The sequence below is a fragment of the Capricornis sumatraensis genome, chromosome 10 (genome assembly GCF_032405125.1).
Source record: "Capricornis sumatraensis isolate serow.1 chromosome 10, serow.2, whole genome shotgun sequence".
NCBI lineage: Eukaryota > Metazoa > Chordata > Mammalia > Artiodactyla > Bovidae > Capricornis > Capricornis sumatraensis.
In genome coordinates this window covers 1,837,462-1,855,761 of record NC_091078.1, presented here as the reverse complement: position 1 = coordinate 1,855,761, position 18,300 = coordinate 1,837,462, and the positions used below count along the sequence as shown (strand labels likewise).

Below are 18,300 nucleotides of genomic sequence, written 5' to 3'. Positions count from 1 at the left end.
AAACCCCACTAGTCTTAATGACTTATTATTTCACATGAAGAAAAAAAATGATGCTTCCAGAAGCAACCACAATATTTAATGTACAGTGAATGAATGGTCCAATCAACAAAGAAAAGTCTGCCATATTCATTTTTCTTTGACGAGCACATAAAGACTGTGTTTTATAAAAGTCCACTGTCTTCAGGGTCAGTAATCTGATGGTAATATTTAATTTGCATTGTTGAGAAAATAAATTTTATATAAAAACATTCCCTAAGAAAAGTATCAATAAGATTAAATTTAGGATTTGCCTACCAAAAGGCAAAATATTTCAAAGGGCTTTGTATAACCAGGATATTATGCATGAGAAGACAGGGAGGGAGAAAAGCATAATTAACATCTGATAAGAACAGGTACCAAGCTTGGCCTTTAACACAGGTGTCTAATTCATGGGACCTGAACATAAGAACAAGGGCGGTGTCCACAGTGGCAATAATTTCTACTATTTCACTAAATAAGCTCATTCCAACTTCTATGGCCAACTCAATAACTGCTTGACAAGAATCAACAAACAGTAAAATTAAAAGCTGAAGACCCTGAGCAAGACAATACTTTTCACGTATGAAAAAGAGAAACAAGACAACACTGAGAACTAAGATCAATGCTATTTTTAGCGCAGCTGACTCTTGAACAGCATGAGTTTGAAGTGCATGGGCGCCCTTACACTGCAGTTTTTTTCAGTGGTGAATGTTACAGTGCTACACGATCGGCAGCTGACTGAATCCACAGATGTAGTCCCCATAAGTGAAGGAAACAGGTATTCAAAGGGCTAACTTGTAAGTTCCCTATACATGTAAGTTGTATGTGGATTTTATGGTCCTACTTTTCTCTTCAAAAGATATACTTCAGTGGCAAAGTGAAAGTCACTCAGGTGTATCTAACTCTTTGCAACCCCATGGACTATACAGTCCATGGAATTCTCCAGGCCAGAATACTGGAGTGGGTTCTAATGCCCTCCTCCAGGGGATCTTCCCAACCCAGGGATTGAACCCAGATCTCCTGCATTGCAGGCAGATGCTTTGCCAGCTGAGCCTCAAGGGAACCCCAAGAATACTGGAGCAGGTAGCCTATCCCTTCTTGAGCGGATCTTCCTGACTCAGGAATCAAACTAGGGTCTCCTCCACTGCAGGTGGATTCTTCACCAACTGAGCTATCAGGGAAGCCCATACTTCCGTGGGGTTCCTACCAAAATGAATAAACTGAATCTAGTTATGAAAAAACACGGGGCAACACCTCAAAAGAGATATTCTACCAAGTGATGGTCCCATCACTTCATGGGAAATAAATGGGGAAACAGTGTCAGACTTTATTTTTCTGGGCTCCAAAACCACTGCAGATGGTGACTGCAGCCATAAAATTAAAAGACGCTTACTCCTTAGAAGGAAAGTCATGACCAACCTAGACAGCATATTCAAAACCAGAGACATTACTTTGCCAACAAAGGTCCGTCTAGTCAAGGCTATGGTTTTTCCAGTGGTCATGTATGGATGTGAGAGTTGGACTGTGAAGAAAGCTGAGCACCAAAGGATTGATGCTTTTGACCTGTGGTGTTGGAGAAGACTCTTGAGAGTCCCTTGGACTGCAAGGAGATCCAGCCAGTCCATTTTGAAGGAGATCAGCCCTGGGCGTTCTTTGGAAGGAATGATGCTGAAGCTGAAACTCCAATACTTTGGCCACCTCATGAGAAGAGTTGACTCATTGGAAAAGACGCTGATGCTGGGAGGGATTGGGGGCAGGAGGAGAAGGGGACGACCAAGGATGAGATGGCTGGATGGCATCACTGACTCGATGGACGTGAGTTTGAGTGAACTCTGGGAGTTGGTGATGGACAGGGAGGCCTGGCGTGTTGCGATTCATGGGGTCCCAAAGAGTTGGACACAACTGAGCGACTGAACTAAACTGAACCAAGTAATTGGCTTATATATTTTAAAAATATCAAGGTGAACAAACACAAGGTTGAGAAAGTGTCCCAGTTTAAAGAATGTATGACAAGTGTATTCAAAGAGAAGATATGTGCACCCTTACGTTCACAGCAGCACTGTTTACAACAGCCAAGACACAGACACACACACGTGGACACACACACACACACACACACACACACACTGAACTATGACTGAGCCACCAAAAAGAATGGAATAACGTCACCTGCAGTAACATGAATGGACTTGGAGATTATTGTACTAAGCAAAGTAAGTTAGCAGAGAAAGATACCACATGATATCACTTATATATGGAATATAACGACACAAATGAGCATATTTACAAGACATACACAGACTCAGACACAGAGAACCAAGGGGAAGCGAGAGTAGGGGCGAGAAGGACTGGGCGTTTGGGAACAGGAAAGGAGAACTATCATATAAGGTGTGGGAACAACAAGGCCCCACTGTAGAGCAGAGGGCACTGTATCCAATGTCCCGCGACAAACCATAAGGGAAAAGAATATGAAGAGAACCGCACGCACACCTATATATAGCTCAGTCACTGTGCTGTACCAAGGACAGCAACACAACGGTGAACTGTTCTTCAATAAAATTTTTAAAAGTCAAATCTTCCCAAATTGATCTGTAGATTCAAAACAGCCTTAATTAAATTAAACTTCTAGGCCTGCCCTGGTGGTGCAGCGGACATGAATCCGCCTGCCAATACAGGGGACACAGGCTTGATCCCTGGTCTAAGAAGATTTCCATAGGCTGTGCAGCAACTAAGCCGGTGAGTCGCAACTGCTGAGCCCGTGTGCCTAGAACCCGTGCTCCACAGTGAGAGAAGCTGCCGCAATGGGGAGCCCAGGCACCACCACTGGAGGGAAGCCCCCACTCGCCACAACTAGAGAAAGCATGCACAAAGCAACGCACCCCCAGCGCAGCCAAAACACATAAGTAAACAAAATTATTTTTTAAAATTCTAAGAAGCTTTTTTTGTAGATAAATTCAACAAACAACTCTGAAGAACAAAGTTGGAGGGCTCACACTGATTTCACAAATTATTATAAAACTACAGTAATCAAATCAGAAAGAACTTAAAAAAAAAAACCCTCGAAAACAAAACAAAACCCAAAACTCCGAATTAATAAACTGGACTTCAAAATTAGAAACTTCTGTTTTTCAAAAGTAATTGAGGATAATGAAAAGATTTATTCCATGTACCTGATAAAAGACTTACCTAAAACATATAAAGCACTTCCAAAACTCAAGAGTAAAAGACTGTACCATGGCTGGTTCATGTTGATGTATGGCAAAAACCACAAGTAATCAGCCTCCAACGAAAATAAAGAAATTCACTTAAAAGAAAAGAAACCCCAACTAAAACACAGGCAAAAAGATGACTTCATGTGAGTAGCCATATGTCAAAACTTACGGAACTGTATACTTTAAATATATATAATTTGTTATATGCCAGTTATACTTTAATAAAACTGTTAAAAATGTAATCCATCTTCTTCACTAGACTGACAGCTTCTCAAGGGCAGGAACTATAAATTATTAACGTTTGTGCCTACATTAGCATCTTCCCCTGGAGCAGGGCACAGCAACCCACTCCAGTATTCTTGCCTGGAGAATCCCACGGACAAGGAGCCTGGTGGGCTCAGTCCCTGGGGTCTCAAAGAGTCGGACAGGACTGAAGTGACTTATCACGCACACACAATGTAAGAATACAGGAGCAGCTGAGTAAGTACTTGCTGCATAAACATAATTAACAGCAAAACAGGAAGTACATGGAGGTTAGGATGAATCCAGTAATACTTAATCTGGACTGTTACATAACTGACATATATTTAAAAATTCATTTACCAAGAGCATGGCATAGCAAGAGCCACAAGGAATCACCCAAAGTGAATCCCCGAGTAGCCTAATCTCACTGGACTGCATTTCAACACCTAAAAATCCACCCTGTCAATAATTTTTATATTGTTCATCTCAAAGAATTGCTTGGAAAACCAAATAAAACAAATTTAAAACCCTTCAATACCTTTAGTTGGTATTTGGTGTCATCAGACTTAACTTTGTAAGAGAGTAGAGAAACCAAGGGATTCCCTGGTGGCTTAGCTGGAACAGAACCTGCCTGCCAGTGCGGAAGACATAAGAGACATGGGTTCGATTGGGAAGATCCCCCAGAGACGACAAGGGCAACCTGCTCCAGTACTCTTGCCTGGAAAATTCTATGGACCGAGGAGCCCGGCAGTCACAGAGCACTGGACACGACTAACTACGCAGACACATATGCTAGAGAAACCAAAGCCATCTGACTCCACTTATGCAAGGCTGGAAAGAAGCCTGGTCTGCCGGCATGACTGGAAACAGAGCGACGGGAACAATCTTCTTCTGTCTTTGGCCCCGCAGTGGGCAAATCTGTTTATTATTCTTAGCAATAATAATAATAATAATAATAATGCCTACTCTGATCTCTTAATTACAGATAACAAACACCTGTCTTTTGAAAAGTGGCTGAAAAATATAAAATACCAATGATCAATTTCTATTGCATTTTAGAGTGGTTTCTGTCTTCTTTCCTAAGAGAAACAAAGTTAGGTTTATTTCCTTCAGGCTTGGGAAATCAAAAATGTACATATAGAAGCTTTTGCTCTCAACAAATTAAATCCTGAGTTTTCTAAGGAAACATCTTTCACAACTATGTTGTTTGTTCTGAAAGACAACTGCCCTTAGCTTGTTGAAAATTTAAATTTGTTGATAAACTTTTCTGAAAATGCAAAGGTAAACAATGATAACAGCAAAGAAGAGACAAAAGTCTGAATGACCTTTGTGATAGCTCTCCCTAGGGATAGCCTTAAGACTTCATGCTCAAAGATAAATCTTCACCTAAGTTAAAAACTTAAGGAACCCATTTAAATCTTTTCAAGAGCTTATTACAACTTTATGAGTTCTTAGATTTAGTAGTAGTAAGAAAAATTCTTATTTTCTTTTATTAGTAATGAAAATTTATGATGAGAACAGCAAAAGATAATTGGAGATTAAAGAAATTCTACATACTAATGGGTTATGCCCCTAGCAAGAAGGTTTATACAAAAACCATCTACCCCAATTTTATTCGTATCATTAAAACAGTGGTGGTTATGCAGCAGAAAGAACACTCTTGCCTTTCATTCCCATGACTAATAAAAATTAAGAAAAGTCAAACTCCAACTGAATTTGGGTCTTTCCCAATCAGCTGGTGTCATTAGTAGTGATGTAGGGCCGACCAACCTAGATAGCATATTCAAAAGCAGAGACACTACTTTGCCAATAAAGGTGGCTCAGACTGCAAAGCGTCTGTCTACAGTGCGGGAGACCTGGGTTCGAGCCCTGGGTTGGGAAGATCCCCTGGAGAAGGAAATGGCAATCCACTCCAGTACTGTTGCCTGGAAATCCCATGGACAGAGGAGCCTGGTATGCTACAGTCTATGGGGTCGCAAAGAGTCGGACATAACTGAGTGACTTCACTTCACTTCAGTCAAGGCTATGGTTTTTCCAGTAGTCATGTATGGATGTGAGAGTTGGACTGTGAAGAAGGCTGAGCGCCAAAGGATTGATGCTTTTGAACTGTGGTGTTGGAGAAGACTCTTGAGAGTCCCTTGGACTGCAAGGAGATCCAACCAGTCCATTCTAAAGGAGATCAGTCCTGGGTGTTCTTTGGAAGGAATGATGCTGAAGCTGAAGCTCCAGTACTTAGGCCACCTCATGAGAAGAGTTGACCCATTGGAAAAGACTCTGATGCTGGGAGGGACTGGGGGCAGGAGGAGAAGGGGACAACTGAGGATGAGATGGCTGGATGGCATCACTGACTCGATGGACATGAGTTTGAGTGAACTCCGGGAGTTGGTGATGGACAGCGAGGCCTGGCGTGCTGCAATTCATGGGGTCGCAAAGAGTTGGACACGACTGAGCGACTGAACTGAACTGAGGGCTGTTTTTGTAGCGATGGACACCTCTAGTGTTACTCAATGAAAAGCACCAGAACTATAAACAAGGGGGTCCACTTCTGTCCTTTCTATCAATTCTGTTGATACAAAAGATGTAAGGACCTGTGATGCTTAGGACAATCTGATTCACTAGAGGGCAGGTTTTATATTAAGCACACAAACATTCTGCTCAGGAAGTTTCATGCCTAGGCATCTTCTTTATGTTCTCACAGAAATTTCAAAACAATATCACAGCACCACAGTAACACCTTTTAGTACCGAAGCTATTTATTGGATGTTCTGGGGGAAGATTAGAGTTTTTAATTCCTTCCCGCTATCCATACTTATTGAAAGGTTTTAACTCATGACTGCTCCAGGGAGAATTACAGCAAGTAGAGGAATAACACTGTCTGGATAAAAGTATCTGCCTGTTTGCACGACCTGTTTCATATTCATTTAAAAGTCTGATACCAACCAGATGCCCCACAATGATGATAAATTTAATTTATTTCCAATTTCTCAAACTCTTCTACAGATTCAGGCAGCACAGTCACAGCCATTAGCTCACTGAGTCTGGATGAATCATTGAAGGAATGGAATTGATCAGGCAGATAGATTGCAGTACATGGTTAAGAGTCTCCAAAGAAGGGAGATGGCAGAAATCCAACATCAAATAGATGATGAAATGGCCATTTCCATTAAGGGAACATCACATCACAGATATTAATTAGGAGGCACTAAAATAGAGTTAAGTGGATATGGGGGAAAATGCTGAGGTAAAGTCGCCCCGGGTGTCCTTAGCCTGAGGTAATTACAGATGGGAAGGTGAATCATGGGTCTGCGATTTTCCATCTATTTTACAGTGGCTGCAGGTGAATCAGATCAGATATAACTCCAGAGTGATGAAGCTTTTTTAGACTGGGGAGAAACTATCCTTAAAAAAGGAAAAAAAATCTAATGTTTTACTAGTCCCAGGGGAAATTACGTCCTTTATTTACAGAAACATTGATGGAAAATGGCAGGAGACTGCTTCTCTCGTGCAGCAAAAGCGCAGCAAGTGAGACAGATGAGCTTTCAGTTTAGATGCCCTGCACTCTAACACATCTCTTACAAATTCATCTTTAAAAATGGATGGAATATTTTGTTCTGAGTCTTCAGTTCAAATCTAGCTTAACAGCTAAAAATTAAAAATCTTTTAAGAGTATTATTCGATACACTCAAATACTGGAGACAATCACATTCCAGACCTTCAGTACCCTCTAAAACAGTCTGAGATCAATATTCAAAGTATTCATAAGCCCAACAATGAATTTATGACAGTTTAATTTTTTTGTTTGTAGTTCCATACACTTTTTGTCCCCTAATGACTTCTAACTGCATCCTTCTTAACTGCATACATGACACACAGCAAATGCAGACAGATGACCAGTATGTGAGTCGAGACAATGCTGAGAATCAAAGGTTTTATCTTTCTCTTTTAGTACATTCTGGATCAACCTCAGAATACTGGATGAAATGCTTCAGGTTATTAACTTCAGGTTATAGCTGCATTTCTATCAAAGAAGAAATTTCTTTGCTGAAGTTACATTCTAAACTTCCCACAAACTCCATCAACAACTTTTATTTTTTTGCCTTACCTCACCAAAACAGCAGAATCACAAGGATATTATAAAAAATAATATAGCATTATCTAAAAGGTATGGAATAACTTGTTGAAAGCCCTTTCACCTACAAGCACTTCTAAAAGATCAGGACACATCAGCGAAAATGATGGCATAAAAACCTCACAGAATTCCTTATCCATAAAAATAATAATAATTATTATTATAAATAATAATTAATATTATAAAATAATAATAATTATTATTATTATAAAAATAGTAATAATTTAACACTGGTAAAACTTGTGAGAATCTTTTTCTGAACTGTAGGAATTAACCAAAGGCTTGCATCAGTCTGAGAAGTGTTTATTAAAGAAAAATTGACTGAATATTGGTAAACACAGTAAGCTGTGTATATCTTGATAACAAGCCTCACTCTGATCTTGAAGCTCCATGCAAGCAGGAAGAAGTGTCAACTGCCTGGTGGAGTGTTGAATGTGAGCCCCAACATAAACAGAGAGCCCTTTGGCAAAGAATGAGTGACTCATAAGTTCTAGGCTTTTAAAGAAATCTCCGTCTAATCATTAGCTAACCACTAATCTAACCATCCAGAGACTTCAGTGACCACACGTGAAATGTAGATTTCACAGGATTAGGAAAGTCACTGAACAAACAGCAACAAAGACAAACTCTGAGGAAAAGAGAAAATCTGATTCCAAGAGTTGCCACATTTAAAATGTCCAGTTTTCAAAAAATTGAGACATGCAAAGAAACAGGAAAGTTGGGTCCATCTTCAGGGAACAAAAGTATTCATGAGTAACTCCCTGAGAAGCTCAGATGCTGGACTTACTAAACAGAAACTTTAAGTCAAATGTTTTAAATATGTTAAAAAAAAAAAAACCTAGAGAAAATTATGTCTAAATAACTAGATGAAAATATGAGAACAATGCCTCACAAATAGAGAATCTCAATAGAGATAAGAATCAAATAGATATTCTATAGTTGAAGAGTATAGTACCTGGAATAAACATTTCACTGAAAGGATTAAAAAACAGGTTAGAGATGGCAGAAGGAGGAGTCAGTGAACTCAAAGATAAGTCAATTAAAACTATCCAGTTTCAGAAACAAAAAGAATGAAGAAAAATGAACAGAATTCAGAGACCAATGGGATATCACCAAATGTACCAACTAAACTCCAACTTTGGCCACCTTATTGGAAAAGACCCTGATGCTGGGAAAGACTGAAGGCAGGAGGAGACAGGGATGACACAGGATGAGATAGTTGGGTGGCATCACCAACTCGATGGACATGAGTTTGAGCAAGCTCCGAGAGGTGGTGATGGACAGGAAAGCCTGGCGTGCTGCAATCCACAGTGTCGCAGAGTCAGACACGACTGAGCGACTGAACTGAACTGAACCAACACATGCATAATACGAGTCCTAGAAAGAAAGAGGAGAGAAAGGAACACAAAAAATACTTAAAGATATAATGGCCAAAAATGTACCAAATTTATATAAACATTCAAGACATCCAATGAATCCAAATAGGATAAAGTCAAAGAGATCTACACATCATAGAACAGTTGAAAGACAAAGAGGGAATCCTGAAAGCAGAACATAAGGGACAAAACTTAGATACATCCCTGTAGGTTGCCTACAAATGCATCTGAGGTAAACACTGCGGCCCCCGAGTCTTAGTCCTGTCATACGCCCCTTGGCAGATGGACTAAGCTGAGTTATACATTTGATAGGACAGGAGATGGTTTTCACCCCACTGTCATCTTTGAGAATGACAGCCAACCAGATTCTTCTACACTTAGTCTGTGAGTCTCCTGCACTAATCTCAAAGTGGGAATAGACTGAAAGAGGAAATGAATCTTCTTTTGCAGAAAGAAGGAAAGCATCGCCAACTGATGGCTGGTTACGGCTTTTATACGGGAATGTGCTCTCAGGGGGACTTCCTAGGCGGTACGGTGGTAAAGAATCTGCCTGCCCATGCAAGAGACACAAGAGATGTGAGTTCAATCCCTGGGTCAGGAAGATCCCCTGGAGAAGGAAATGCCAACCCACTCCAGTATTCTTGCCTGGAAAACTCCATGGACAGAGGAGCCGGGCGGGCCACAGTCCATCGGGTTGTAAACAGCTGGATGCGACACAGTACGTTCTTTTAGGTACCTGAATAAAAAAGGCTTACCTTCCCTACAGTGGCTGATTAAGAGTTTCTTCAGAGTTATGAGTTAACCATCATTTTTTTGGATAGCTTATACACAAGAAAATACTCTGACATAGTGATACTGCAATCTGGAGAAACTTAAGGAAAATGCTGTAAATCCTGGTAATAGCCTTCTAAGTACAAATTTAACTATGTTTCCATCTTTTCTCCTCCCGGGTTAACATAAGTCAAAGAGGCACTATGATAATCATACTTTTTCTCTTCAGATTAGAAATTAGAATAAATACAAGGTCACGGACTCATCTCCCTTCTATAAAGCTCGCTGTTGCACTGGCCCTCTTCAAACTGCACCTGTTTTTTCTACTTAGTGTGTTCATACTGAAGCACGACAAATCACTCTGGAAGTATAAGAAAAGGATAGTAATAGGATTCATGCTCAAAGACAAATCACTGTCTTTTTTTTAAGGGTACTATATCATAAAATTTTCCAACCACAGAGTAACTGAACCATCTTTACCCTTGTTCCTCAGATGAAGAAACCAACAAAGAAAATGTGGGGATAAAATATCTTACTCAAGATTATGAAAATGAAACTAACAATTAAAAAAAACAAGTAGAAATTAATGAAATAAAATATTAAGACGAACTCCTTTGTTGTTCACCAAAAACTATCACAACATTGTTAACTGGCTATACCTCAATACAAAATAAAAAGTTAAAAAAAAAAAAATATTGGGACCAATGCCCATGGAAAAGAAAAGCTATAACTGAGTGGCCTCTAGTCTTCATGACCGTCACAGATGGAGAACTATTCCACTGTCCAGATGTCTCAGAACTAACCTGTGATGATAAGACACTCATTGTGATCCAGCACCTCAGTGAAGAGCCGTGAAGCAATCAACTCAGGGTTGATTAAAAAGCGGATTTCTTCTTGCACAAGTCCTGCACTGGTCACACCACCTCCGACAAAACGGTTTGCAAAATCCACCTATTTGGGAAGATGTGACATGTTAAACGCTGATTTCAAATACCTGCATTTATGATTAAGAAGTACTCCCTCTAAGCTCTGACCTTCCTTTCCTTCCCTATATAAATCAATCCCCAAATTATCAATCTTCCCAGGGATATTGGATTGTGGTTGACTGCACTCTTTCCACTTCACTGCAGTTAGCATCTCTGAATATTTCTTTGGATTCCAAAACCTCAGAATTTGCGTTTAGGCAAAAGCCTCAATGTAATCATATGGGCTCTTGTTTAGAAACCTTATTTGTGCTCTGAGGGCTACAAATCAAGGGAAGTTTTATCTGGAAAGGTTTTAAGGTCATCTCTCCACCATTCACTACTCAACTTCCGTTATGTACTTCATATGACATTAATATAATTACACAAACATATCTCATCTTATTGTGCGTTGCTTTAAAGCACTTCACAGATACTGCAAATTTTTTTTTTTAAACAAACTGAATGTTTATATCAACTCTGCATCAAGCAAAGCTCTTGGTGCCATTTAACAAACAGCATTTGCTCACTTTGTGTCATATTTTGGTAATCCCTGAAATATTTCAAACCCTCAACCAGCAAAAAGATTATGACTTGTGGAAGACTCAGATGACGGCTGGAATTTTTTTAGCAAGAAGTACTTTTTAATCAAGGCATGTACATTTCCTCAGACATCAACGCTATTGGACACGTAAAAGCCCACAGTATAGTGTAAACGTAACTTTTATAAACACTGGGAAACAAAAAAGTTCATGTGACTTGCTTTACTGTGGTAGTCTGGAACTGAACCCATGATATCTTCAAGGCACATAGCCTGCATCTGTTTCATATAACATGGCAATCAAACACTTGTCCTTAAAAGATCTGAAAAGTTTAGGAAGTCACCTTTTCTGAGTAATTCTTTTTTCTTTTCTAAAAAATTTATTTATTTTTAAATTGAAGATAGCTGCTTTACAAAATCCAACTGCCCTCTCACCTCCCTCGCCACCCCACCCCTCTAGGCTACAGAGCCCTGTTTTTAATTCCCTGCGTCATACAGCAAGTTTCCAATGGCTATCTATCTTGCATATGGTAATGATATGGTAATAAGTTTCCACATGACTCTCTCCATACACCCCACCCTCTTCCTGCCCACCCTCCACCCGTGTCCATAAGTCTGTTCTCTGTGTCTGCATTTCCACTGGTGCCCAGCAAATAGTTTCATCAGGACCATCTTTCTAAATTCCATATATATGCGCTAGTCTATGACACTTGCTCTTCTTTTTCTGACTTATTTCACCCTGCATAATAGGCTCTAGGATGAACCTATTATACTCTATTATACAGAGTATAATAACGTTTTAAGGGATAAAGATTTCTTCCTTCTAAATTCAATCACAAGCCCCAAACTGCATAAATATTATGAACTTTTTCTTTTAATACACCTAAGGGGCGGAAAATGAAGATTAAAAAAAATCTAGTTTAACAAGAAATTAATACTTGAAATTTAGTTTAAAATTACATGTAAGTTTTCTATGGAGCACTATGATGGGATCCCCAAGTTCCTACTAATAAAGTTGGGTGGGTTAGACAATCCTCAAGAGAAAGTGAACTCTAGAAGACAGTGAAGGACAGGGAAGCCTGGGGTTGCAAAGAGTTGGATATGACTTAGCAAGTGAACAACAAGAGAAAGCAAACTCAGCCTGCCAGCATTATTTGTCTTAAACTTACTATGTCCTCAACAGTATGCCAAGGCTCTATGGGGCAACACATAAGAAACAGTTTCTAACTCTGTCTTATTCTATTTGAGGAGTTCTGTATGCAGGCCAAGAAGCAACAGTTAGAACTGGACATGGAACAACAGACTGGTTCCAAATCAGGAAAGGAGTATGTCAAGGCTGTATACTGTCACCCTGCTTATTTAACTTATATGCAGAGTACATCATGAGAAACGCTGGGCTGGAAGAAGCACAAGCTGAAATCAAGATTGCCGGGAGAAATATCAATCACCTCAGATACGCAGATGACACCACCCTTATGGCAGAAAGCGAAGAAGAACTAAAGAGCCTCTTGATGAAAGTGAAAGAGGAGAGTGAAAAAGTTGGCTTAAAACTCAACAATCAGAAAACTAAGATCATGGCATCTGGTTGGTCCTTGGAAGAAAAGCTATGACCAACCTAGACAGCATATTAAAAAGCAGAGACATTACTTTACCAACAATGGTCCGTCTAGTCAAAGCTATGGTTTTTCCAAGTCACATATGGATGTGAGAGTTAGACTATAAAGAAAGCTGAGCGCCAAAGAATTGATGCTTCTGAACTATGGGGTTGGAGAAGACTCTTGAGAGTCCCTTGGACTGCAAGGAGATCCAACCAGTCAATCCTAAAGGAAATCAGTCCTGAATATTCACTGGAAGGACTGATGCTGAAGCTGAAACTCCAATACTTTGGCCACCTGATGCAAAGAACTGACTCACTGGAAAAGACCCTGATGCTGCGAAAGACTGAAGGTGGGAGGAGAAGGGGACAACAGAGGATGAAATTGTTGGCTGGCATCACCAATGCAATGGACATGAGTTTGAGTAAACTCCGGGAGTTGGTGGACAGGGAAGCCTGGCGTGCTGCAGTCCATAAGGTCGCAAAGAGTCGGACATGACTAAGCAACTGAACTGAACTGAGATTACACATATACAACAAATTGTGTACATACATAGTCATATACAATGAAAAACCCAGAATTTAGTAAGTAATGTAACAGAGACTTCTATACTGTATAGGAAGAACTCACTCCTGGGTCTCTTCTTTACTCTCACACTACTACCACACTCACAACACTTCTGACACCAGATGTGTGGATTTTCCACAATTCTGCAACAACCAGCTGGATGTCCTACAATCCAGTTCAGTTCTGACACTCTCTACCAGGAGTCAGTGAACGATCACACAGGCCAAGGATTCAGTCCTACAAGACTGCCCCAGTTCAGATGCCAATTTCAAGCCCCAGACTGGTACTTCGAGTTCACCAGCTATAAATCAGAGTTTCCATTATCCCCTTCCAAGGTTTGATGACTTGCTAGGATAGCTCACAGAACTCAGGGTAACACTTTCACTTACTGATTTACTGCGAAGGATAAAGTAAAGGATACAGATGAACAGGGTTTCCATGGCAGCCCAGATGGTAAAGAATCTGCCTGCAATGTGGGAGAACAGGGTCTGATCCCTGGGTTGATCCCTCCACCCCTGGAGGAGGGCATGGCAACCCATTCCTGTATTCTTGCCTGGAGAACCCCCATGGACAGAGGAATCTGGCGGGCTACAGTCCATGGGGTCGCAGAGTCAGACACGACTGAGTGGCTAAGCACAGACACAGATGAACAGCCGGATGTAGACACCAGGGCCAGGCACACGGGAAGGGGCACAGAGCCCTCACCCTTTCCAGGCACGTCATCTCCCAGCGCCTCCACGCATTCGCCAGCCCCAAAGCTCTCCAAGTCCCGCACTTTGAAAGTTTTTATGGAAGCTTCAGCACATTCGCATGACCGATCATTATCTGAGTCTCTAGATCCTCTCACTTTCCCAGAGAATGGGGGGTGGGGCACAAAGTCCCAAACTTATAATCATGGCGTAGTCCTTCCGGTGCCCAGACCCCATACTGAAGGTACCCAGGAGCCCACCGAGAGTTGTGTTATTAGAACAAAGACATACTGGGAGATTTCCAGGGGTTCAGACACTCTTAGGAACTGGGGTCGGAGACCAAACATCAGAGCAAAAGGCATTCCCAGTGCCCTCACCACGCAGGAGATCACAGGGCTTCAGGAGGTCGCTGCCAAAAACAGGCTGCAAAGACGAATACACAGACTTCCTATGATTTCACGTATCCTTTCAGACTGTTGTATAAGATTTCTTAAAACTTGTATTCTTTAAAGCAATTAGATCAAATGGTCCTGTGAGGCCTATTTTACAAAAGTGAAACAAGAATATGAATTTTAAAATATTTATTATTTATTTACTTTGCTGCACTGGGTCTTAGCTGCAGCATGTGGAATTCAGCTCCCTGATCTGGGATCAAACCCAGGTCTCCTGAATTGGGAGTGTGGAAGCCAAAGGACCACCAGGAAATTCCTAAGAATATGAATCTTCTGACTTGTAGAAATATATGTGAAAACAGAAAAATCAGGAGAAGATAAAGTAGTCTTCTTTCATTACACAAGAACTTAGAAAATACTGAAAAATATGACTGGACAAGTTTTTGAAATAAGTCACCACAGTGAATCATATATATTTGGGCTTATATTCTGGCATAATGAATCAACATTAAAACTTTAGCTGATATAGAAAAATAATTTTCATTAAACTAGTCTACTGATTAGAAATAGTTACCTACCACACATAACGTCTTTATACATTGGGTGACTCATTGCTTAAATTGCTTTAATATTCATCAAATATTAATGAGACATGCTGAGAACTATGGGATACAAAGATGAATGAGACGTGGTTCCTGACTTCACAGCAGTTATAGTCTAGATGGGAGTCAGGCACATAGTTAGAATGGTAAGATAATTATCAAAGAACCTATTAGGATGTATTTGTTCCTTCCAAAGTAAGACAGTTAACTAGAAGTGGAGCATGGGGGGAACAGGGGGGCATTACAAAAGGGTGCGGCACTCCACTGAGAATTTGCTGACATTCAGGCTGAAGGAATTACTGCACAAGGACATGGGAAAAACCCCGCGCAAAGAGCTGCGTGAAGAGAGCGGCAAGCAGACTCCTCACGCCTGCTGCGGAGCACAGCACCTGGAGAGTCGCAGTGGGTAACGAGCTGGCCACGGGGTTTACTCTGGGTTCTGAAGATTCTGAGAAAGATTCCAAGGAAAGTAACAACTGTATCTGTGTTTTAGGAAGATAATTTAGACGAGAGTTCAAGGAATGAACTGGAAACGGAAAAGCAGAAAGACTGGTTAGGTAAGTAGTGGATAGTTTAGACAAGAAGCACTCCTAGGGCCTCGAACAGGTCAGTGGGGTGGCAGGGCGGGGATGAGGCCCAGCAAACAAATAAAACGGACAGCTCTTGAAAACTGAGAGACTGGCTAAACATCATGGTACTGAGAACAGAAATGAGAAACAAAGAAGTTCTGAGATCAGCTAAACTTAATTGTTACTGGAGCAAGATACATAACTAAATTTAAAAGATAAGCTCTATTCAATCTATATCGTCCCTGAAAAGGATAAATGAAATACAGTTAGTGTGCATGCCACTGTTCATTCTCTGAATAAAAGGCCAACACTTCTTACTTAAAAGGGATGCACAGAAATAAACTCAGCATGCCTCTGAAAGCAGCAGTCTTTTAGAAAATCAAAGTTTCTACTACTTAAAAAAGTTCTTAATCAACGGCTCTCTATTACAAGTGAGAAACCTGTTGCAGTACATGAAAACAAGCATATGAGTGCTTCTTTATTTTTAGCCTTTTTCCAACTCACTTTACTTTAAAGCTACTTGTTCAGCTTACTTAAGTTTCTGAATTATATAACTTGATGAAGAGAGAACTGATAACACTCCTTAGAGAGGTTTGGTTGTTGTTGCCATTCAGCATGATGTAATTTATACGCTGCACCAGGAGCTTTGGAGCACTGCAATACAATATTCCCTGATCTCCTGGGGATACACGGCATGCGCAGGGAGAAAAATAAATAGAAACCTTTATGGTATTCTTTTAATCACCAAGGTTTCACACTTATCTACAATACATTCCAAGAAGTGGGGAGAATCTCAACCTTGAATGTTGTTGAATAATTCCTTGCTGAATTGTACTGTAATGAAAGGTCAGCATTCCTGTGGTGCTAACAAGCAGCAGCTTTGTTTATTTCATGTGTATTGGCCTCCCTCAGTTAATCCAAGATGTTAATGTGGCTAAGAAACTTGTCAAGATGGAAATGTGGGGGGAAAAGCGATAGTCATTCAAAACAAATTTTAGCCCTATTTCAAAATTATTGCTTTATTATATAGAAGAAAAGGGACTTATTGAATACAAATTCTAGAAAAACTTAAGTACAGGACAAAAATTAATTCAGTTATCCTAAGTATTTTAGTCTATAATATTCATCACTGGACGAAGGTGAATTAAAACAAAATACAGTCTGCCTCTTTTAAAATATTAAACACAAATATGTCTAAATAAAAGGTCATTCTAAAAAGAATGTAGGCACCTACCTAAAGCATACGCATGAAGTAACTAGCCAAATGCAAATCAGTCAGGTCATTTTATAATAAATATTTTAAAAATAGTCCACATTCAAACAAACTGTCTATTATTTAATAACTGCATTATTTAACTTCTAACCCTATATAAACATAAGGCTCTGAAGAAAAATCAGCTGTTCTCAGCATAAATGAAATGGTGTACAAGTTTCTTTCAAAGAAAATCAGGATTACAATGCTCTCATAAATAAGAGAGGACACAAAGCACTCACATTCCATCTCTGATTAGTGATTTTTTATTTTCAAAGATCACTATAAAGCAAAAGGAAAGCACATGTTCGGGTTAGGCGTTACAATTTAAAGCTAGATACACAAAACATTTTATTTGTTAACTCCTTTTTCCAAAAATATATTTTTAAGTAATGGCAGTAACATACAATAATAAAAATTGAGAGATGGACAACATTACCTGCTCTAAAACAGGACATCAAGAGTCAGCAGTGAGACAGCAAGTGTATTTGGCTCACAAACCTAAAACTATTACATATGGGAGAGAGGACTTTCTTATCAATCAGTTTTAGATGTCTGCCTCCTAGACCCAAACAAGGTTGGTGGCAGAAAAACATCTCAAGCTGGTCATTATTTAGGGCAGAGCAAGAGCCTTTAAAGGAAAAGAACAAAAGTGTCTGGTGACAGCTTGTCAAGACTACACCCTGGGAGCTTCCTCCACTGTCAATTTACAATCTGTGTCTGAACCGAGGGGCCTGATGTTGTCCAGATCTTGGGGTTTTCTGTCAAAGGCGTTTTAAAGAGGCACGTGTAGGATACAGAGAACGCACGCCAGCAGGTAACAGCATTACCCAGGCTGTCAAGATGACCTGTTCAGTGTTCTTCTCCATTCTCCTATGATGCTTGTTTGCATTAAATCAACTTAGAAGAAAATAAGCAGCTTTTCAAATTTCCTTCGCTGTCAGAAGCTTGACGACAGAGCTCCCCCCACACCCCCACCACTGTGATTCACCTACCTGCAGCATGCCTTGGCCGTTTGCTTCTATGGTACCTTCGTAAGTGACGTGCAATCGAGTCAGGAGTTTTTCACATCTATGATTTAAAAAGATACTTCCTCATTTATTTTTTCAATGGTAAGCATTTCCCTATAGAAAAGTCTGACAATACAGATTAACTAGAAAAGAAAACTGAAACTATTCCAAATCTCAAAAGTCAGAAATAGATGCTTTCTCTTCACATTCCTGGGACGGTCTCCCCCGATTTTTCTTATTCAAATATATAAATATACATATCTAAATTAAAATGGGGTCATATACTGTTTTGAAAACTGGTTTGCCCCTAAAAAATACCAGTTTCTCCCCTTTTTGTTTTTTAAAAAATATTTTTATATAATTTTTAAAGGT

At 40.0% G+C, this 18,300-nt stretch overlaps 1 protein-coding gene across 1 annotated transcript in view; it reads right to left on the bottom strand.

Moving 5' to 3' along the window:
- The window catches only part of PARG (poly(ADP-ribose) glycohydrolase), a 117,409-nt gene that overhangs the window by 25,241 nt on the left and 73,868 nt on the right, over positions 1-18,300 (bottom strand). The window contains exons 12-13 of the mRNA XM_068982315.1: positions 17,914-17,989; positions 10,553-10,700 (exon numbers count right to left, since the gene is read on the bottom strand). Coding sequence (XP_068838416.1) covers positions 10,553-10,700; positions 17,914-17,989 — 224 coding nt within the window. The remainder of the gene's footprint in view (positions 1-10,552; positions 10,701-17,913; positions 17,990-18,300) is intronic.